This window comes from Puntigrus tetrazona, chromosome 18, assembly GCF_018831695.1.
Source record: "Puntigrus tetrazona isolate hp1 chromosome 18, ASM1883169v1, whole genome shotgun sequence".
Lineage (NCBI taxonomy): Eukaryota > Metazoa > Chordata > Actinopteri > Cypriniformes > Cyprinidae > Puntigrus > Puntigrus tetrazona.
Window position 1 is genome coordinate 4,739,740 of NC_056716.1, and position 21,514 is coordinate 4,761,253.

Genomic DNA, 21,514 nt, shown 5'->3' on the forward strand with positions numbered 1-21,514 from the left:
ACAGCGCGCCTAATGTACGTCACGACGATTACGACGCAGGCGTTTTTAATACCACGCCCATTCTTTTTAAAATTGAGTATTTAACAAAACATTTTTAACCATTTTCAAAAGTTATTTGGAACTAAGAGAACTACGACGCAAGTAATGAACTACTAAAATCCAATCATTTATAAATATTCCAACTAATAAATTCCTTTGAAAGTAGATCCGACCCATCCGCCAGCTTCCACTACTTAAATAGTGCCAAAACATACTACAACGTTTATTATTTTATCGCATGTATCTTACTGCAGTTCATTGTAATTAAAATAATAAATAATGGAAACGAATTTTACAATTTAGTTTAGATAATGTTTGTAAAAAATAAGCTACTGACTAAAACGAACCGCGAGCTTAACCGGAAGTGACATATGTCGGATGGATATGAAAGTGCCGGTGGAGTGGTTTCTTCTTCCTTTTCTTCCGTGGCCGCCATCGAGTTAGGAGCGTGGTTCCTGGCGAGCCGTGAAAACTTACAATAATGGTGAGCGCAGAGAATATTTTTTCACTGCCTTAATCTCGTTTTCAATAAAGTTTCTGTTATATTGTTTTACGTACACACCGTTCGTCAGCAGTCGGTTTTTGGATGAAATATACGTTAGCTTATATGCTTGCGCTAACTGCGGCTCTCGGGAGCCATTTTGATCTAGTGCGGCGTGTATACACGTGTAGTCATGAATTGGCAGCTGACTCCGTTTAGAGGTTATTTCCTCTAAATACAAACACGGTTTTATATAAACGCTAGTCCATCTATTTAGGTGTCATAATATAACTTAACAGCCTAGAGATTATACGCAGAACGAAGTTGGAAATGTTGGTTTGCGTGTTGTGGCCTAGTCTTATGTTTGAACGCAGACACTTCAGTTTAGGCGTTCAGAAGTATAGCGGTGCTCCTTCACAAAACAACCATGTCGTTTATTCATTTAATTTTAAGAGCAAGTCAACAATCTTAAATCTCAAATCTTAGTAAATAGCGGTGTTGCTTTTAAGTCCAATTGATTTAAACTGCAGCAGTTCTCATTACACTTCTGGCAAATGTTTTTTTTTTTTTTTTTTTCGTTGTTTAAACTAAACTTAATCTGGTACACTTGCTATGATGGTGTAATTTGCGTCCGACTCTGTGTTCAGTGACAGTTGCCTGCTGTCTTATGCTGACATAGAAGGTTGATGAAAACAAAGACTGAGCAAGATTCAGTGGTATAACAGATGAATACATGTGTAAATGGAAAACCTTTACATTCATACCTGGTTTTTGTTGTTTTAGACTTGCGCCAGGCCGTTAATTACGGTCTTCTCCGAGAAAGGGGAGACATCCGGCAAAAATGTGGTTCTTCCTGCAGTGTTCAGGGCTCCCATTCGCCCTGATGTTGTGAACTTTGTGCATACCAACATGCGCAAGAACAAGCGCCAGCCCTATGCTGTCAGTGCACTGGCCGGTGAGTGTTAAGTTATATTCATGTTCAGTTGATGTCAATAATTCAATGATGAGATTCCACTTCATGGTCCGTGTTTCTGAGTAACTGATTATGTTGGAAGTTCTGAGACTCATTTGTCTGATATTTTGCCTTGGTATGAAAGGGTCAAATATTACTTGGTTTTTAACTTTATATCAAATGTGTTTCAGGTCACCAGACCAGCGCTGAGTCCTGGGGCACAGGAAGAGCCGTGGCCCGTATTCCCCGTGTCCGCGGTGGTGGTACCCACCGCTCCGGACAGGGTGCTTTCGGAAATGTATCCTGAACTACTTCAATTGGTCGTCTTTTATAAGCGACACATGCTGTGATGGTGTAATTTGCGTCTTACTCTACGCACAGTGACGGTTGCCTGCTGTCTTATGCTGGCGTGGATGGTTGACGAATATTAAGACTGAGCTGGTTCACAGATGCTTTTAAAAATAAAGGCCTGTTCACACATGCAAATGTTCAGCATAGAAATTTGATCAGATTTCCACGCGAGATGTTTATTCGAACCAATGAGTAAAAAAAGCAGATGGGGAAATGCAGAAATATAGTGGTTTACCTCTGAGTGTGATGCACAAACCATTCTATGTATCAAACCTTAAAGAAAAACCACAGACAAGAGAGCTGGTTCAGGATTCTTTCTCTGCTGTTCATGCTGACAACTTCACGTAGCAACAGCTCTTGGTATTGGCTGCGCAAAAATATTTTTTAGTACAATGGGGAAGTCACATTTGTCTGAACAGACACTTAAGTCATTGATTCAAATCGAAATGCTTTGCATCAATTTTTACACTGAATATTCACGTGTGAACAGGCCCTTTAGTGTGAAATGTTCACCCTTGACTTCACTGTAGATGTGTCGTGGTGGCCGCATGTTTGCCCCCACAAAGACCTGGCGCCGTTGGCACCGCAGGGTTAACATTAACCAGAAGCGTTATGCCATCTGCTCTGCCCTGGCTGCCTCTGCTCTGCCTGCCCTGGTCATGGCCAAAGGTGAGTGCACATTTGTCCGGAGCTTCACAGTCCTTTTAATTTACTAAAAGTTAGAGTCCTAATGACTGTGCCTGTATGCACTGATTATATTATGTGGGTTGCCATTTATTGGCATTCTGCTCTCAATTTGGTGCAAGAGAAACCTCAGTATGCAGAAGGGTTGAACTAAGTAGTTTTGTTCCCTCTCGAGTACTGAGCACAGAAATATGGAATATTTGCGTGTAATTTAGTTATTTTTTTCCCCCACTGACTTAAATGCTAAATATTTCAGGTCACCGCATTGAGGAGATTCCTGAGGTACCACTTGTTGTTGATGATAAAGTTGAAGGATACAAGAAGACTAAGGAGGCCGTGCTTCTGTTGAAGAAGCTTAAGGCATGGAACGACATCAAGAAGGTGAGCTACTGTCAATCTGACTTAATGTTGTGCTTCATCAGCATGAACTGTTTGATAAGTGTTTCTGGTCTCTAGGTTTACGCCTCTCAGCGCATGCGCGCTGGTAAGGGTAAGATGAGGAACCGAAGGCGTATCCAGCGCAAGGGACCATGCATCATCTACAACGAAGACAACGGTGTGACACGAGCATTCAGAAACATCCCTGGTACGAGATCTTGTATTTTGCGGTTGCTTCACGTGACATTGGTTTAGTTCATGATATCCACTTTTGTTTATGAATGTTTGTCAGTGGAAATTGATACTTGCATCACTCAAAACTTGCTGATTCGGATGATTGCAAAATCATAAACCACAAAGTTTCTTCTCAGGTGTCACACTGCAGTCTGTGAGCAGACTGGACTTGTTGAAGCTTGCTCCAGGTGGACACATTGGACGTTTTTGCATTTGGACTGAGGGTGCATTCCGCAAATTGGATGATCTCTATGGCACTTGGCGTAAAGCCTCCTCCCTTAAAGTGGACTACAAGTGAGTTCCCCCAAACGATAATTTTAACTTGATTTATCAAAGTTCTAAAGGAGAAAGTTGGTCTGAATGCACATGTTCAGATGCACACCTAGGTATTAAAATGTGTAGATATTGAGAAACATTTACATGTATCGTCTTGTCATGTTCCAGCTTGCCCATGCACAAAATGAACAACACAGATCTGCACAGAATCCTGAAGAGTGAAGAGGTCCAAAAGGCACTTCGTCCTGCTAAGTAAGCTTTGGTTACTTTTTAATCCTCTGTATGGCCAACATATTGCAGTGATTCTGAGTAATGGTTATATAAGACCTGAGCAATCTTGCTCAAATCTATGTCTTCATAAATGGGGTGTTAACGTGGTGTTTTGTCTCGTTTTCGCACAATTGCAGACACAAGATTCATCGCAGAGTGCTCAAGAAGAACCCTCTGAAGAATCTGAGAGTGATGTTGAAGCTAAACCCCTATGCCAAGTCAGTCCGTCGCCGTGCTATCCTGGCACACAACCCTGAAGTAAGCACCCTCACAACTCTCAAGTGTCACTATAGTCTAAACGTCCCAAGCAATTTCTAAAATCTGTAACTTTGCCTGCAGATCAAGGCCAAGATGTTGAAACCCAAGAAGAAGAGGGTTGTGAAGAAGAATAAGGGCAAGAAGCCTGCAGCTGCTCCTGCTCCGGCCCCTGCCCAAGCTTAAACCTCATGAACAGACTATGGAGTTCACAAATGATTTTCAAATAAAACAGCCGTTGAAAATTCTGATAAAGCTGTCATTTTTAATCCACTGCATACAACTTAAGCACTGCCACATTCCATCAGTTGTCATGTTAAATAAATCTTTTATTATAATATACAAGTTTGTATAAGTTATGACTGATTTCTCTCACTTGGAGTTAAAGGCTGCAAATTTACCACTGAAATAAAGCAGAACACAAAACATTACAATGAAATGTAACCACTGCAGGGGTAGCTGATAGTGCAGTCATAAACATTAAAATTAAGAGTTTAAAAGTAACCTGATCACAGCAAGTTGACATTGAGGCATTTAAAATTTCAGTCTTTGATAGCTTTTGCAATCAACGTTCAATTTAGATTTTGTAGTAAAAATAAATTTTGTAACATTGGTCTTATGCCATCACTAAACCAATATTTGGCAGAACAGGTTTCAAGCAACCTATTGGAGCCGTAATGCACCGTTAAAGCAGTATGCTTGTTAATACTCAAGACAACATCTAAAATAAGTGTTCAAGAGGGCAGTAGTTTGCTGTTGGCCTCTGGACTGACTGGTAGGGTGGAACTGAGGATGTTGCAGGTAAAGAAACACTAAATGGTTGGCGTAAGAAAAGATGGCTGCTTTCACATTCCCACGCTGTGAGTTGGAGTTGCTGGCTGGTTTAGCCCAATGGTGCTGCATAACCAACCAGCAAAGTCGACCTCCTCTGCTTCAGAGTTTTTTATGAAGGGATGAACCTGGAAAAAAAATATTCGTATGCATTCATATGAAAAAAATATATGTATTAAAAAAAAAAGATTGTTCCTACCATCAGTTGCTTGAGGTCTGCTCTTTCCGCTGGATTTTTGATTAAACTACAGAAAACAAATAGTGAGCGACAGAATTAAAAATGTTAATCCATTGATTTGTCTAGTACAGAGACCCAAGAAATTTTGCGTTTGCTCATATAACTGTTTTGTGTTCTCTCTCTTTTGTGCTTTCACGCAAAACAGTGAAACATAATTTTCCTTTTTTTCATCGATATGACATTTTTCAGAGCAACCGCTAAGTTTTTCTGAGTAATGCAACACATTTGCAAGAAGATGCAAAATATTTGCAAGGCTCAGAGCTTGCAGGGTAATGCAAAGGTTTGGTGAGAATTTTTTTTCTTATTGCCCATTTATGGCCTTCAAAAGATTTCTAACTAGTTTTAGTTCAACCACTAGATGGAGCAGCAAGCACCACTGAAGAAGAATCATGTTCATTTAGAAGATGATTTTATCCAAAGCAGCTTTCACTGCAATCTGCGTTTTTATCATTACGCCAGTTGCCTGGGAAACAAACCCATGACCTTGGCATTACATGCGCCATACTTTACTAGGTGTGCTACAGTGCAATTTTGCTTACCATTTGTTAACAAAGTCTTGAAATTCTGCACCAAAGATGCTTGGTAGCTTAGGAGGTGGCTGAAAAAAGAGAAAACGGCTCCATTAAGGCTAAGTGAAGCAGCCAATAAATCCTCACTTTAATTAATTCACTGTCATAAAACTGTTTAGTGATCTTTTAAGCACCACTGAAAGCTTACTTCATTGACAATGTAGTCAAGCAGCTCAAATATAGCCATGGGAGGTCTGCTGTCTGGGCCGTATGCTGAAAAGACAAACAAAATCAAAATAAAATCACTTTATTATGTATTATATTCTCAGAAACACCAGAAGTTACAGAATAAAAAACACACTCACAGCTGCCGGGTCGACCAGGAGGCCTAGGTTTAGGGGAGGCGTCGCTGGCCGAGGGGTCTCCCTCAAGGGGCTGTCCAAAGATTTGTTCCAGCTCTTTGGCATCAGGTGGTGGGATAGGGAAGCGTCCAATAGCCATCTCCACCAGAGAGAGACCCATGCTCCATATGTCAGACTGGACAGAGTAGTGAGTCCCTTGAAGGCGTTCGGGCTACAGATGGACACGGAGATAAAAGAAGAAGGATCATAGAGTGAGGAAATGAACATTATCATACAGGAAGCAACGTGATGAAAAACAGGAGCCTGAACAAACAGATGGCAGTACTGAGATCCTCCAAATCAAACATCCAAGGATCCTGGTTGAAGAATTAAACTGGCAGAAGAATAAACACCAAATTTAAAGAATATACACCGAATAACCAGACAGAAGCAGAAGATTCTTTACTTTCTGTAAGTTGTAAGGTGAGGCCTCCACAGATTGGATTTGTTAATCCAGCACATCCCACAGATGCGTAGACAACACAAAGTTCTTCAAACCATTCCTGAACTTTTTTTGCAGTGTGGCAGGGTGCATTGGGCAGCAGATCACCAGTGGTTGTCCTTTCAATTAATCACTTCATACCACTGCATTTAGAAATGCTCTCAGCAAGTTGTCTAGCCATTACTATTTGGTCCATAGCCTTTCCAACACATAAAATTTAAGAACTGACTGTTCACTCTCTGCCTAATATAGCCTATTTTTTGCAGATCTGCTTCTATGTAGGTTGTTTTTAGGTTAAAAAGAACTTTTTTTGCGTTCTAAAACTTACAGGATGTTTTTATAGCTTATATGTCAAAAGACCAAGGGAACATAGTTTTTTCTCCAATACACAATTATTAAGAACAACAGACATTTTTATGAATCAGATTTCTCTGACGCATATTCCCATTGATATTTACATTTCATTTTTTACACACAAGGGTGGCTAGGAACATGAAATTAACTGATTCATATATGTATAAATGTGAGCTAACACAAAGGCCAGATTCCCTTAATCATTCATCAAAATGAGTAAAACCAAATAATTGCAGAAATTAGTTGAGTCTTAAGAATCAGAAAGCCTAAATATATATATATATATATAATATGCATATAATATATATATATATATATATAAAATTTGCTTTTACCATAAATTGCTTGGTAGTGTTTCAAGAAAAAATACTTTGCTCTCATTCAAAAACAAATATTCAGTTGCCAGACACTACTGGAAGGAACTTTAAACAGTTGCAACAGATTAAATTAAAAAAGCTTTTTGGCACACATGGAAAGGGATACAAATTCACAGGTATAAGAAAAATACCCCATGCACAACTTTAAATATGCTGCTGGATCTTTAAAATGCTGTGTGCCTATATTTTTGCTGAAAAAGACAAGATTATAAAATAGATTTGGTATTTTTGTTGGGAATAAACTTACAGACATGTAGGACCTGGTGCCCACGAATGAATTGGCCATGGAGTCGATGAGCTGTCCGCTCACACCAAAGTCACACAGCTTGATCTCACCGCGCGAGTTCACCAGTATGTTAGATGGCTTGACGTCTGCAAGACAAGGGCAATGTCTTCCCTTCAGTAAACACAGTATTAAAAAGAGGCAAATGAAGAGATATCGGTCTGAGATAACATGACACCAGTCACCTCTGTGCATAATCTTGTGTTTCTCCCTCAGGTAAGACAGGCCTTTTATCACCTGCATGAATGCAAAGGAAACAGGTTCAGAAACATTAAGCACCGTGTTTTAGCCTTGCTTTCTGGAAACAGTCCAAAAGAGGATATTTTTGAGAAAGGTTGCAGAGATACCAACCGCAATGCTAACTTTGCCCAGTATTTGTTCTGGAATCTTGCCTGCTTTTTTCAGGCACTGGTCCAGCGAGCCGCCGTCCTACAGTAAAGGATTAAGAGAAGAAATATTTATAAAGCACCTATAAAGGAAAACACAGGATACTGAAAGGATAGTGGAAAGCTAAAATAAAATACATATATATTTTTTGAAAGAAGTGTCTTATGTTAAACAGGTTTTTTTTTTCATACAGTAAAAACAATATATTGTAATCGTTTACAAGTTAGAAGTACTATTTCAATATATTTAACATATTTTCTTGCCAATGTTTAAAACTGTTGTACTGTTTGAAATTTTTTTAAAAATATTTTACAATAATGGGTTTCTATTTTAATATACTTTAAAATACAGTTTATTTCTGTGATGCAAAACTGAACTTCCATCAGTCATTACTCAAGTCTAAAGTGTAACATGACCCTTCAGAAATCATTCTAATGTGCTGATTTATTATATAATAATATTTTTTTAGGATCCTTGAATAAATAAAATGTTTAAAAAAAGCATTTATTTTACATAGAAAGAATGTACACTACCATTCAAAAGTTTGGGGTCAGTAAATTTTTATTTTTATTTTTTTTATTTACATTTTTTTTTAATTATTCATTGTTCAGTTAGGATGTGTCCAATTAAGTGACGTCAAAGATTTATATTGTTAGAAAATATTTTTAATAAATGCTGTTCTTTTTAACTTTTTATTCATCTAGGAATTGTGAAAAAAAGTATTGCCATTTCACATCACAACTTTGCCAGCACTGATAATTGTAATAAATCAGCATATTAGAATGATTTCCAAAGGATCGTGTGACACTTTAGACTTGAGTAATGACTGATTCAGCTTTTCATCACAAAAATAAATTATATATATAGACAGAGAGAGAGAGAGAGAGAGAGAGAGAGAGAGAGAGAGAGAGAGAGAGAGAAACTCCTATATTCCTCTGTATTATTATTATTATTGCACTAAGAGCAAACAGTACCATGTTCTCCATACAGATGCTGATCTCTCCGTCACTGTAGAAAGCTCCATAGAAGCCCACTATGTAGGGAGAGTTACACTCATGCAGCACCTGCAGCTCTCTGATGATCTGATTCCTTATTGCTGGCTTGATCTCTAGGTGGATCAACTGCATAGAAATAAGAAAAAGAGGACTATATAACAAAAAAAAGGTTCAAATCTGAAAGTAAAGAAACATTAGCTTACGTTTCCTTTATATTAATGTTTTACATGAATACTGATGTTTGCAATGTTGTGATTTTGTCTTCTTAAGTGCAGGGCAAAGCATAATGCAGAACCCTCATTAAATTCTCTCAGCACCAGGCAGAGCTTCTCTCTTTAATTGCCAGGGTGTCTGCATTTTATAGTTAGCTGATAGGGAGTTGCTTCTCTGCATGCATACTGTCAATTCTTTGTTTCATGTATGCTGTAAATGAGCTGTTTGGAGTTTGTGTACTGACTGCACTTCAGCTTGTTTTCGCTCTTGGGTGGTCTCATATTAAGGTCGAGCTGTTTCATCCTATGAGGTAGTGGACTAGTGGTAATACGGCTTAAAGGTAGATTTCTTTGTTTCTTGGAAAGGTTTGTTTGAAAAAGAGTTATTTGACTCTCAAGGGAGAACTACTGAATCAATTGCAATAGCTTCACTACATGCATTACACGTGCAATAAATGTCACGGTATCAATTCTGCATGCTAAGAACCGAATGTCATGCCTCATTGCTGTAATGTCTAACTTCTTCCAATCTATAAAAAGACACGATGACACGAATAGCCGATGCATTCAAGAGATATTGGAGAGGAAGCACTGGCTCTGAGGCAAGCAGCTCTAAAACTGCATCCGATCGATTCAAGGCTGGTAATGACAATCAATGGACTTCAGTGACCTTTCTTGCATGCTTGAAGCTGTAACTAACACCCTCCCTGGTTACAGCAGTATTCTTCATCATAACATACCTTCCTGGCCATGATGAAGCCCGAGGGTCTGTGTAAGACCTTGAAGACCACTCCTCCGTTGCCTGCACCCAACTCACAAATCTTCTCAAAGTCATCATCTTTTAACTCTCCCACTTTCTGCTTCTGGGTGAGGAAAGCCTCCAGGCGTTTCTTCTGCTGCTCATCCAGCTCCAGTTCTTCCAGTTTCTTCTGCAGAGCTTCCAGATTTGTTCTAACAGACAGAAAAATGAATTTAATTTGTAAAGGGATGAAATGGTTCAATCTACACCTCAACACAGCCATAAGAATCTACAGAGCACCTCTCTTTAACTGAAGCAAACGCTTTAAATATTAATAATCGTTTAAGCTATTTTGTTGAAAGACTATTTCTCCTAACAGATAATTATGCTAAATTATTTACTAACGTTTTCTATTAGAATTTCTTTCAAAAAATATTTTTTTATTTATTATAGTAGCAAGACAGCTGTATCACCCTGGTATTTCTTTACTTAATGCCCCTTGAAAAATATCAAATTGAATTTTAAATCAGAAAATCATGCATACCACAGAGGGTGGATTTACAGGAATAGTTCACCAAAGATTTACTCACATCTACAAGTTTCTTTCTTGTGTTAAACAAGATATTGTGAAGAATGCTGGTATTAAGCAGTTGATGGTTCCCATTGACGTCGAAAGTATTTTTTCCCCCCATGGAGACCATGGAACTGTTTGGTTCTTCAAAATACTCCATGACATATTCTTTTTTTTGCTTAACATTAGTAGGAAACTCATAGGTTTGGAACGACGTGAGGTTACGTTTTCAGGTAAACTATTCCTTTAAGTCGTCGTATGTATGCGTTTTTATGTATTTTTAATTAGATCAATAAGGCAAAAATGCATAATGTCACTGACGCTGTCATTTACATTATAGTCCAGTGTTTTTGTTGTTAAAGTGTTTAGTTAATTAAAAAGGAAAATATTACAAATAAAAAAATTAATTACAAAAGTATGACGAGGCACTATATAATTCTAAAATAACACTGCTACAGTCTTAGATTTGCTTTATATATTAACATACACTAATATGTCTACAACAAGAATTCCTCTCTTGCGTTTAAGAGTGAGGCAAAGTTCTTGCATGCTGAAACATATTCCCATCCTTAAGGCATTACCATAACCTTGAATAGATCATTGTACAATGTGTTTGGGAATGTAAGTGGTGAGAACGCTTTATAATAACATCTTCTTCTCCAAGCTCTGTCTGAGGAAGCAGGGAGTTCCTCTAAGCATGCGAACCTTTCCCTTGGCCCTGTTGTCATGGTGATGTATTTCCTTAGCTTTCTGCTGGAAGAGCGAACTTCCATGACCCTCCACTCTCCATCCTCTATGAATCTCCTCCAACAGAACAGCGTTCTTTGCTGTTGCATAACTGCATTTACCAGGTGCACTCATGAATGAATCTTCTTGTGTGCTCAAATGAACCAATTAAAAGTCTTATGATTCCGATATTGATACTAATTAGGAATTATTTGAACGTAATCTTAGGTTTCCCGCAGCGTGTGATCCAGCTTTGGTGTATAACATCTCAAGCTGTATCTTCAAATGGGAGTTTCAGGACCATTGGACACCATGAGACTCGAGGGCTTTTAAGCAGCGCGCCAATTCAGATGTAAAACATGTTGTTTTGCTCTTGAACAACGTTTCGGTCCACAACAAGTGACACTCACACATAAATTTACATCAAAGCTTGCTGATCAGGCTGCAAAATATCGCAACATGTAAGCTCCGGGACAGTCGGCACGACTCAGGTGGATGAGAACAGCACAAGTACTCCAGGATGTCTTTGTCTCATCTATATGCAGAATGAGGCGAAGCGTTTTCATTTTTGACAGCAAGGCCAGATATAACCATGGTTACGAGGCTGCTGTGTGGGTGTAAGTGGGTGGCGTGGACACGCTGCGGTGGAGACGTGATAATGGTGAAGGACGCAGAAGATGCCAGAGTGGAGAAAAATACTTCACAACTCAAACCTTGTGTTGCATGTAGGAGGCCTTATCAAGAGTGCTTTCAGTCCATGTGATGAGCCACAGAGGATATGAAGCTAGCAACAGAGCTCTACTGCCAGATTTTTTTTGTTGGCCTGATCAGACAAGTAGTTGAAAAGTTTAACAGTTTAAAATGTTTAATAAAAAATAAAATAATAATATTTTATTTTACAGTATTATCTGAAAGCTGTCTTTATTAGCATTAAAAAAATGATTTATGATGTACAAAATCTGCAACAGCAATGCTGCATGTTATATTATATAATAGAATAATAGAATAGAATATTATGAAAATATTACCATTTAAAATAACTGTTCTTTAATTTAATATATTTTTAAATCTAATTTATTCCTGTGATTGCAAAACAACAATGAATTCATCACAAACAAATTCAAATGTTTAGTAAGCTAAAAAAAATACATTTATGCTCATAATTTCTACTATGTTTTTCCCCACATAAATTAACTTTATTTGTTCTGGGTTTTAAATTAATTTTAAATTAATTAAATTTTATTTAATCAAACCAAGAAGAGCATCTAATGATTAATCATGAAGAAATATATATGTACGAAATATCAATACGTTATTATTTAGAGCATAATACAAAGTAAAAAAGTTCATTCTAACCGTCTTGCAACAGCAATCACAAGACCATTCCAAAAAAAAAAAGAATAATCTATTAATGTAGGATGTAGTGACAATGTAGGATGCGCTGCAACAAATTGTATGAAACAATAAATAATTCAATACTACTACACAGTATTTAATTATTTAGTCTAACCTTTGATACACCGTATTGATACATAAAGAGGGCAAATTCTTTCTGAGGAAAGATACAAAAAGTGCTTAAAGTGAACAATAAAACTGTTCGCAGTTTGAGATTCAAACCCAAAACATCATTTGAAGGGCCAAGAACCGTACTTGAAAGAATCATAACTTCTCTTCCTTTTTTGTCTTCCCGGTTTTTGAAGAGGTGTGTGGATACAGTATGATCAAACACAGGAAATAAGTGTTCAGCTCCACATGTCGTGCACTGGAATGTGGATATAAACACTAGGGAGAGTCGGGATCAGCTGAAGTTAGACAGAAGCAAACCATTCCTCTCTGGGGAGGAGCACAAAACCAGGGATTGTTCTGTGGCCGATATTTAACTACGCTTCATGAATCACTCCTGTGGATAAATCTGCGCTGTCGTCCTGTAAATCCACAATTTAAACTGATCTCAGACATAAACATCATAAACGGAGAGAATTAGGGAACAGGTATAGGGAACGTCTGGGAATTACCGAGCTCTTCTTGATGCACTATAGCAGCATTCATACACCCAGCAGCGCTCTTAAGTAAAATGGAGAGCAGCAGATGGTGCCATGGTGTGTGTGTGTGTGTGTGTGTGTGTGTGTGTGGTGTGATTGTGTAACACTGTAACACTGTGTGGTTTCCTACTGATAATCTTGAAAAGACACAATGCTGCTTAGAGCTCGTGGGAAACAATAGCGGCAGAGGCACTGCTGCCAATGAAGAGAGATGAAACAATATTGGCAGGGTACAAAATTAGTGTTGTCAAGAGCCAAACGGAAAGACAACCGACTCTGGTAAGTAAATAAAACAGGGTTACTAGTCATTCGAACAGTAACAGTTTTAAAAACAGAACTTCAAATGTCTGACACTTGAGCGATTCGAACGACCAAAAAATATTAAAGAAACAGTCTTTTCACAAAAAAAGTGGAGTGTTCATTTAAGCAGCACAACTGTATCAAAATCAATAATAATAGTAAAACCAAGAGTACCATATCAACATGTGATTCTTGAAGGATCATGTGATACTTAAGACTGGAGTAATGACTAATGATAATTCATGCATCACAAATTATGAGATATGAAAGGTTACAATTTTGGCTTCGGGAGTCCCCAACAACAGGCTGACATGCATGTAAGGTAAAAAAAAAAAACTTCCAAAACGATTCGCTTATGTTTTTTTTTTTTTTTTTATGTCAACCTGAAATGGCTCGGGATTCGTTTTAAAAATGACTAATTTCAAATATTCAAAGTCGAGACTTTCTTTTGAAAGACAATAACTTTATAAACTTTGCAGGATGTTTTCATACAAATTTTAAATATTCATAATAGGGGCACTTTTCACAGACTCCAAACTTTCGACCACCAGTATACACCAGGAGACATACTACATGTAGGATTATTTTGAGGCCTCTTCACGCTAATAACAAGAACTAAAAAGGTAAATGATTAGCTTCCACAGAACAAACAATATAATTTTGTTTATTATAATTGCATGCAGCGGTTTGTAACCTGCCATTTTAAAAGCTCGATCTCTTGATGTATTTTTATGGTCTATCAGTTTATCAAAATTTATTTTGAAAGTGATTTCAACCATATTGTTCCTCTTTGTTTTTACGTCATAGTTATGTTATTGACTTTTCCAAGAATTCAAATGATTATTAAAAATAGGGCCTTCAAGCCGCGAAAACAAAATTATGAATGAGAAAATCATGACAGGCGTTAAGAAATTGCTGCAAATATAAAAATATTTATGGCTTCTAAATAAATTCACTGTCCACTGGAAGCAGATACTGTTGCTGAATTACTTCTAATTCACAAATTGTAAACGCACGAAAGAGATGATTCATATGAAGTGCTTAACAAGCAATAAGTAAGAACTAAAATAATATTAACTGCACCCCTTGAGATAGGCTTGCCATGACAGATTTACAGCAGAGGGTTCTGGGAAAAAAAAAACGTTGTCACAGTATTTAACATTCCGCTGAGCCTCTCTCTAACACTGACTTCCACAGGATTGAATCACCGCTACACACACACACACACACACACACACACACACACATTCCAAAGTGAGCTAGCCACAGCCAGTCCTGCTCTCCAGGAAGGAATGTAGTTCTGCTTTACTGTCATTCTCCAAAACACCTCTTCTATGGCAGAATAGCACAGCTAATACTATATATTATGTACAAATAATAACCACTTTCTATGTACAAGACTGCAACTTTATCCTAAATAATTAATAGTCTATTAATGCCAACTGGAGAGACTACGAGAGGGGGAAAGTGTCTGAGCTTTCAAGTGAGCTCAACAAAACAAGAGGCAATGACATGCACCACTGGCTCAGGCTGTGAGGATTGTCACTGGCTCGGCTTCAAGAGGAGAAAAATCACAGGCCTGCCAAATGAAGGTAGCACGGACAGAGGTGGTCCTCTGTCACCATATCTAACTGTGTGGATGCGAAGCTGACGGACAAATCGATACGTCACCGTCACTTGCATCTATATTTGGTGGGGCAGTTAAAACCTTCAATAATCACATACTGAGGTAAACTGGATGATTGCTGATGATACTTGGGGAAATATCACCATCATGTACATTTCTGTTTAACACTAGGGTCGACAAAACACTGGATTTTTGGCCTCTACAAACAGACAACTTTAGATACGTTATGTCTCCAGTTCTGCTCCTGTAATACTACATTTTGGGCCTAATTTATGACTAGACAACATACTACAGAGAAGAGCAGTGTTGTGTTGGCAGCTCTGTCCAAATGTGATAAGCTATTCTCATTGATCTTAGTGGCAGGAGATAGAGCTCTTTTATGTGCACCTGATGGATACTAAACAACAATAATATATGGGTTGATCCACAAAAAGCATGCATTTTGTTTTGCCTCATAAAATTACTTAATAAATAATTAGGACCAACTTTTACTGTGCTAAGATAGTTTTCTAAGCACAGGACACCCTCCCCCCAACTAAAAAAACAGTAACTTAAGTCAATTATACTCACTATAGGACTAATTTATTTTTTAAATAATACAGTATTATTGTAAAATATCTTTATAACGTAAAATTTACATTTTGTGTTTTAATATATTTTAAAATGTAATTTATTCCTGTGATGCACACACACACATACACAAACATACACTTACATTGTGAATTGTGGGGACTTTACATAGACTTCTATTACTTGTACTGAAACAATCATTTATCCCCTAACCCTAAACCTACCCCTTACAGAAAGCCTGTTTGCATTGCTACACTTTTAGATGAACATCATTTGCTATTTGTAATTTTCACCCCGACAATGTCAAAAATTGTAGGTTTTACTATCCTTGCGTCCCCACAATGTAGCACACACACACACACACACTCTCTCCCACACACACACACACACACACACACACACACACACACCTTTTAGAGTCACGAACTTAAGCAAACCAGCTAAAACTGTAAAACTTATTCTTGCTATTCTAAGACCTGTAACAAACCTCATAGCCACATCACAGCATCGATTACAATATATTCATTTATCCTTCGATGCCACGAAGCAATTTAATAACACTCAACAGAGATTAACTAATAAAATGTTTAAAATCTGACAGCTGCTTACTTTAAAACTCACTTTATCAAACTTAAAAAGGCAGCAATTTAGCAAAAATGACCCGTATTCGGTGTTATATAAGTCAACTAATAATAATCACCTTTAGCTCGCGATTCATTCGAGGGTTTTAGAAATCTGTTGACACTAAGAACCAACACACCCTCAAAAAGATCCATACTAATACCAATTTAATGCCCAATACGAGCTGATTTAGCAATGCTAAATCTATTAAGCAGCCGTGTCAGAGTCGACCCGTAGTCTTAATGAGGCAAACAATCCATGAATGAAGCAACTCTGCTTTCAAGAAGTCTTCTAATAGCTTGTTCGACACGAAACGACACCGTAAGACTCAAGCCCACTCACTCTGTGGCCCCGGTTCCGTTTATAGCGTTCCCATCTGGAATTGGGTTCAGCTGGATCGGCTCTGGCTTCCTCCTTTTTTGCATGATGAATCCCAATAGCTCGGCTTCTCGGCAGTAAAAGAAAGATTCAAACAGGAGCAATCTGATCCGCGGACTACACCAACTCACTCGCCGACAGAGCAATGATGCATAAGCTATGAATAGCCTATCACACCCTACCAATCGCTGTTTGCTTTACAATAAATAAATAAATAAGGACAGGACGCAGTCAACGGCAACCTCGCATGCTCTTCTGGCAGGCGGGGTGAAGGTTGTTTCGAAGAGTAGATTATTCAGGGAGAAATTTTAAGAGGTGGACGACAGTAGAGGATGGGTACACAGATTGGCTCTTTACGTCATGAAAATATTTACATCTGTCTTCCGGACAGCGTGACCGCGTGTGGGCAATGACCCCATCTGCTGGTGGAAACGCGCTATTACTGCGCGGGGTATTTAATGGGCTTGCCTGCTAATTAAAACTAAGAAATTTCAACAGCCGTTTAGCAGCATCCATGCCTTTATGCGTTACAATACAGAGCTTCAGTATATTAGAATTCAGGATATTTAGAACTTAGATGCCCAATATAAAAAGCTAGGTCATAAAATTATAATTTTGTTCAGCGTTTGTTTATGAACATTGTTCTCTATGGAGTGCGGACCCCCTGCAGTGCTCTCCCTGGCAATAGATGATACGGACATATAGAAAAATATTAAATGCCATTCGGGTCTCCATGCAATTTGGAAGTAACTATTACAAGAACGAATTGACTTTAAGAGTCCATGCAGCAGGAAAACATCTCAAGTTCATATAACTACCACAAAATGGTTGTTTTAATAGAAACATGGCAGCCTGGGGTGAGGCATTTACACTGGACTGAATGTATATCATTTAATAATCACGTAACCAACACAATATATCCTGCGTTATGTTTTGGTCATTGGTCTCACATCATTAACTCCTTAAAATAATGGTATAAGGTATAAGGAACTTATAATTTCACGTAAAACTTTTTAACCGGTTGCAAATTATGTAGAAAAACATCATATCTGTTAGGAAAAGACACACTTGTCCATATTCCAATCTCAAGGTCTTGGATTATTATTATCATTCTAGACCACTTAAACCAGCTGTGAAATTATATTGTTAATACAATGTAATACTATCCTAAAATTCAAGCATCCGGACACTTATTTAGACCACATTTCACAGGAAGGTGCATCTAGCTCCATTTGGAGATTACACATAAATGTATACAAATCTTCAAGACACCCCTCAAGGCCTTAAATCAGCTTAGTAAACAGATGCATCTCCTTTGCTCCTTCGAAAGTGGTTTCTTTCTCAGCATTTATCTGTTTACGCCGGAACAAGTCCAGTTACTGTGCTTTGCAGGTTCAGACTAATTGCTTATCTCTACATGCCTTCCTCTCATCCTGAGTTTATAGCGCTATGTGGTTGATAATATTCCTATATACTGCTGTAGTATTATTCCCATCTGCACTCTGATGGAGAATGTCAAATAGAGAATTAATTACACTAAGGTCAATTGTGCATTACCAGGCCTTACTAAGCATGATAAGAAAAATGTTTAGCCAACATTTTTAAATTAAGAATGTAACTGCATCTATCTCGACTCTCAACATTGTGATGCAGTGTAAACAGGAAACTATAGCCTTTTCTATAGCTGTAAGCAATTTATCAGTAACTTACTCAACAATTTGGTGCAACAGGCAGATTTGCTCTGTCAGCTATTCTGATAGGCTCCCTCCTGTGATTTCATAAAAAAAGCAGATCTGGATAATTACCGAATTTGCATTTAGGTATGCAAGAAACTATGTCCTCTTAGGAACATCAGATACTATTAAAATTGAAGAGTTGTCAAATTAATGATGCGTAACTTTGAAAAAGAGTAAGCAAAAACAGAAAATGATATTTATGAGCTGAAACTGATTCACTGTTGTAAATGGTCTCATCATTTTTATTCAAAATGTGTTCTGGATCTGGAATCTGTGAAGAGCTTTATTTGCAGATTAAAAAAAAAAAAAAAATCCTGTCTTGTATAGCATATTATGAAGCTATCATTAAGGATTTGGTAAAGGATGGCCCTACTCTGCTCCTACACGGTGGCTTTTGAATATACTGCTGAATGGAGACACAGACTGTTTTGTATTTTATTATTATCAATAAACATATTTTTTCATAAACTTATTAAGTTAAAAAGGATTGTGGAAAATTGCAAGCCTAATAAACACAACAACCACAGTAGGTTAGATTCATTTCATACTTTTCTGTGACATTAGGATTGATATTGAAGATACTGTGCACAATGAAATCCACTGTGAAAGGATTAAACAATTTAACATGAAATGGATGAAAACCAAAAAAAGTAGTTATATTGATAGAAATGCACTAGTCAAAAGTTTTTTAACAGCAAGATTTTTAGTGTTTTTTAAAGAATTCCCTTCTGCTCACAAAGCCTGTATTTATTTGATCTAAAATACAGCTAAATCATTAATACTGTCAAATATTTTTACTATCTACAATTTTATATTTGAATATATTTTAACATTTCATTTTTTTTCCTGTAATCAAAGCTACATTTTCGGCATAATTACAGACGTCTTCATTGTCACATGATCCTTCAGAAAGGAATTTTTATTATTATTATTATTATTATTGTTGTTGTTGTTGCTGTTGTTGTTGTTGTTATTATCAGCACCAATGAGTTGAGTAATTTGTTTTTCAAACTCTTTGATGAATAAAAAGATCCGAAGATCAGCATTTGTCAGAAATAAAAAGCTTTTGTAACATTACCGTTAAAAAGCTAGTGCTGTCAGTAGAGTGACAGTATTGTTATATTTTATTTATATATTTTGAATGATGCTAAACATTCAGCTTTAAAACCACAGGAATACTTCATTTTTAAAAATGCATATAAAAAAACAAACACATTTTATACAGTAAAAATATTTTAAAAATATTACTCTTATGCAGTAAAGCAATTTTGCTGGATCAAACTGGCTAAATACAAGCTTGGTGACCAGAAGAGACTTCTTTTACTAGATTTACTTCTTTAATCTAACAGTCTAATCTAAAACACAGGGGATGGACAACTCTTAGGCTATGTTCAGTGTATTTATTTCATTAGAATACCTGATTGCTCAAGAGAGCAGGAACATGTAGAGTGAGATTTAATGTAATGATTGCACTTTCTCACAATTGCGGTTTTGCTTTAAGCGCGATGCTTAGGTAAAAGTTCGCCGAGAGCTATATTTTCTCCAGCGAAACGTCGAAGCGTTGTTTACCAGGCGCTCGCAGCCTGAGCACCATGATCTCTGACGTCACGTGAGTTTAAAATGAGGCCGCGCGAGAGGCAGAAACACTCGGCAACGGTGCAGGTTACAGAGGACGAGCCGCAGCGCTGCGCTCCGACAACACTAACCCGGTGAGGCGAACGGTACGGCGAAATTTATAAAACACACTCCAGGACTCTTCTTCACCCAGGCTGCCATAAATTACCTACGAGAAAGTGGAGAGTTTAATTACAGAGACGAAGACTATGGACGAACAGCAAGCAGCGATTTCAGATAAGGGAAAGTAATACGGACCAGGAGAAGGTATGTTTTTTATTTTATTTTTTTGTATTTATTTCGCTTATTTAGCCTATAGTAGTACACTGTAATAAGGCAGCCATACAGTTGCATTAAAATATTCATATACGCTCTATGTTGATGAATCAACTCTCAAGTAAATTGTATGAATAGCCTATATCATGCTGGATTTCTTAAAAAAATATATATGTTATTTACAAAATGTGGCTTTAGACGACTTTATACATTTAGTATTTGATTATTATTCGAGTACAATTTCAGCTGAGGTTTCAACGGGTCCATAAAGGTGCATATAGCACATGTGGTTTCATTAATGATTATTTAATTGCCCAGGCTACTCTTTTATACCCTGTACATACGACAGTTAGGCTACACCTGTTTTCATCCTGTAGGCTAAATACAATATTTTTTTTTTTACGCAAAATTAAGTTATTTATTTATTTATTTAAACTGATAGCGATTCTTTATCATTTGTCATTTAAGCTCAGTCTGGGCTACGCGATCGATTGTGCGAGCTATCAGTTTGGCCAACCTTCATCGCTGCAGTCTGTATTTATTTATAAGCGTGGTAGATTTTCTCCTATAGCCAAAGTTGATGTATCGCATCCAGTGCAGTTCTCCAGTCAGTGTCTCCATTCAGCCGAGTCTTTTCTGGCTCTAATTATTTCAGCTAGGAAACGCTGTTCTAAACAAACGCTCTGTCGTGTACGTCAATAAAATAAAATACTATAGATTCATCTGTTCGTACGTTGTCTTGCTAACTCGACCTTTCACTAACGTAATATAATTTAATAAATGGTGTAGAATATAACGCTATCAAACCACTCGTAATGTTTTGACGTCTGTGAAACCTCGTCTTGCCGCTAATATTTTACGAGGGTTGTAACTGTACCGCTCTCATTGTAAAACATTAACAGGTATTCATAAAACGAGTTTATATATGCTAATGAAGACTGACAAATAAGCAAAGCATTTACTGAATAGGCAAGTTACGGTGTGTGTTTTATTCTGTTAAAGGCATGTAAAGCGTTTGCGACGAGGCGACGCACCGGTCGCTCGGGATCGTCTTCTTTCCATTCATTACTTTTGATTTAAAGTTTTGAGGCCACTAGATGGCTCTGTTGAGCAATTTGACAGCCTTATTGAGATGTTCAGAGCCCCTGTGCATTACCAAACAGATGCCGTCCTGTAAATATAGAAATATAGCAGGTTTAGATGATATAGCAGAGTCATTTTTTATCAGACACAATATTCCTACAGACAAGAACCGCTGTATATAAAATATAATTGGTCGACCCTTCAATGTTTATTATCATACATAAGACTGTCGCTGGATGATGGGTTGTGGGGCGTCATTTGTTTCTTATTTGACAGTGTTTA

General features: G+C 37.4%; 3 protein-coding genes and 4 non-coding genes across 7 annotated transcripts in view; 6 read left to right on the top strand and 1 right to left on the bottom strand.

Moving 5' to 3' along the window:
* Positions 1 to 403: 403 nt before the first annotated feature.
* rpl4 (ribosomal protein L4) lies at positions 404 to 4,171 on the top strand. The gene is made up of 10 exons (XM_043216673.1): positions 404 to 523; positions 1,304 to 1,475; positions 1,664 to 1,770; positions 2,354 to 2,492; positions 2,764 to 2,888; positions 2,964 to 3,093; positions 3,257 to 3,413; positions 3,564 to 3,647; positions 3,803 to 3,923; positions 4,005 to 4,171. Exons 1-10 carry the CDS (start codon positions 521 to 523, stop codon positions 4,104 to 4,106), a joined length of 1,140 nt encoding a protein of 379 aa, XP_043072608.1. The 5' UTR covers positions 404 to 520; the 3' UTR covers positions 4,107 to 4,171.
* Positions 1,129 to 1,226, top strand: LOC122323235. Its single transcript, XR_006246974.1, has one exon. It is a non-coding gene; the product is annotated as a small nucleolar RNA SNORD16 (small nucleolar RNA).
* LOC122323241 lies at positions 1,516 to 1,585 on the top strand. The gene has a single exon (XR_006246980.1). It is a non-coding gene; the product is annotated as a small nucleolar RNA SNORD18 (small nucleolar RNA).
* Positions 1,815 to 1,912, top strand: LOC122323242. The gene has a single exon (XR_006246981.1). It is a non-coding gene; the product is annotated as a small nucleolar RNA SNORD16 (small nucleolar RNA).
* LOC122323236 lies at positions 2,568 to 2,696 on the top strand. The gene has a single exon (XR_006246975.1). It is a non-coding gene; the product is annotated as a small nucleolar RNA SNORA35 (small nucleolar RNA).
* map2k1 (mitogen-activated protein kinase kinase 1) lies at positions 4,166 to 16,868 on the bottom strand. The gene is made up of 11 exons (XM_043216672.1): positions 16,488 to 16,868; positions 9,690 to 9,900; positions 8,717 to 8,863; positions 7,707 to 7,784; positions 7,541 to 7,592; positions 7,320 to 7,444; positions 5,864 to 6,071; positions 5,707 to 5,771; positions 5,529 to 5,587; positions 4,951 to 4,996; positions 4,166 to 4,879 (listed from the first exon to the last, which is right to left on the bottom strand). Exons 1-11 carry the CDS (start codon positions 16,568 to 16,570, stop codon positions 4,766 to 4,768), a joined length of 1,188 nt encoding a protein of 395 aa, XP_043072607.1. The 5' UTR covers positions 16,571 to 16,868; the 3' UTR covers positions 4,166 to 4,765.
* Positions 16,869 to 19,888: 3,020 nt separating this feature from the next.
* The window catches only part of LOC122322928 (multiple epidermal growth factor-like domains protein 11), a 36,209-nt gene continuing 34,583 nt past the window's right edge, over positions 19,889 to 21,514 (top strand). The window contains exon 1 of the mRNA XM_043216538.1: positions 19,889 to 20,140. The gene's annotated coding sequence lies outside the window, so the exon portion shown is untranslated. The remainder of the gene's footprint in view (positions 20,141 to 21,514) is intronic.

Excerpts from the sequence above, each read along its gene's own strand:
- rpl4 (XM_043216673.1), top strand. Across the intron at positions 2,493-2,763 it reads TGCCCTGGTCATGGCCAAAG|GTCACCGCATTGAGGAGATT; the intron begins GTGAGTGCACAT and ends TAAATATTTCAG. Across the intron at positions 3,094-3,256 it reads AGCATTCAGAAACATCCCTG|GTGTCACACTGCAGTCTGTG; the intron begins GTACGAGATCTT and ends GTTTCTTCTCAG.
- map2k1 (XM_043216672.1), bottom strand. The coding sequence starts at position 16,570 with ATGCAAAAAAGGAGGAAGCCAGAGCCGATCCAGCTGAACCCAATTCCA. Across the intron at positions 6,072-7,319 it reads GCACCAGGTCCTACATGTCT|CCCGAACGCCTTCAAGGGAC; the intron begins GTAAGTTTATTC and ends GTCCATCTGTAG. Across the intron at positions 5,588-5,706 it reads TTGACTACATTGTCAATGAA|CCACCTCCTAAGCTACCAAG; the intron begins GTAAGCTTTCAG and ends CTCTTTTTTCAG.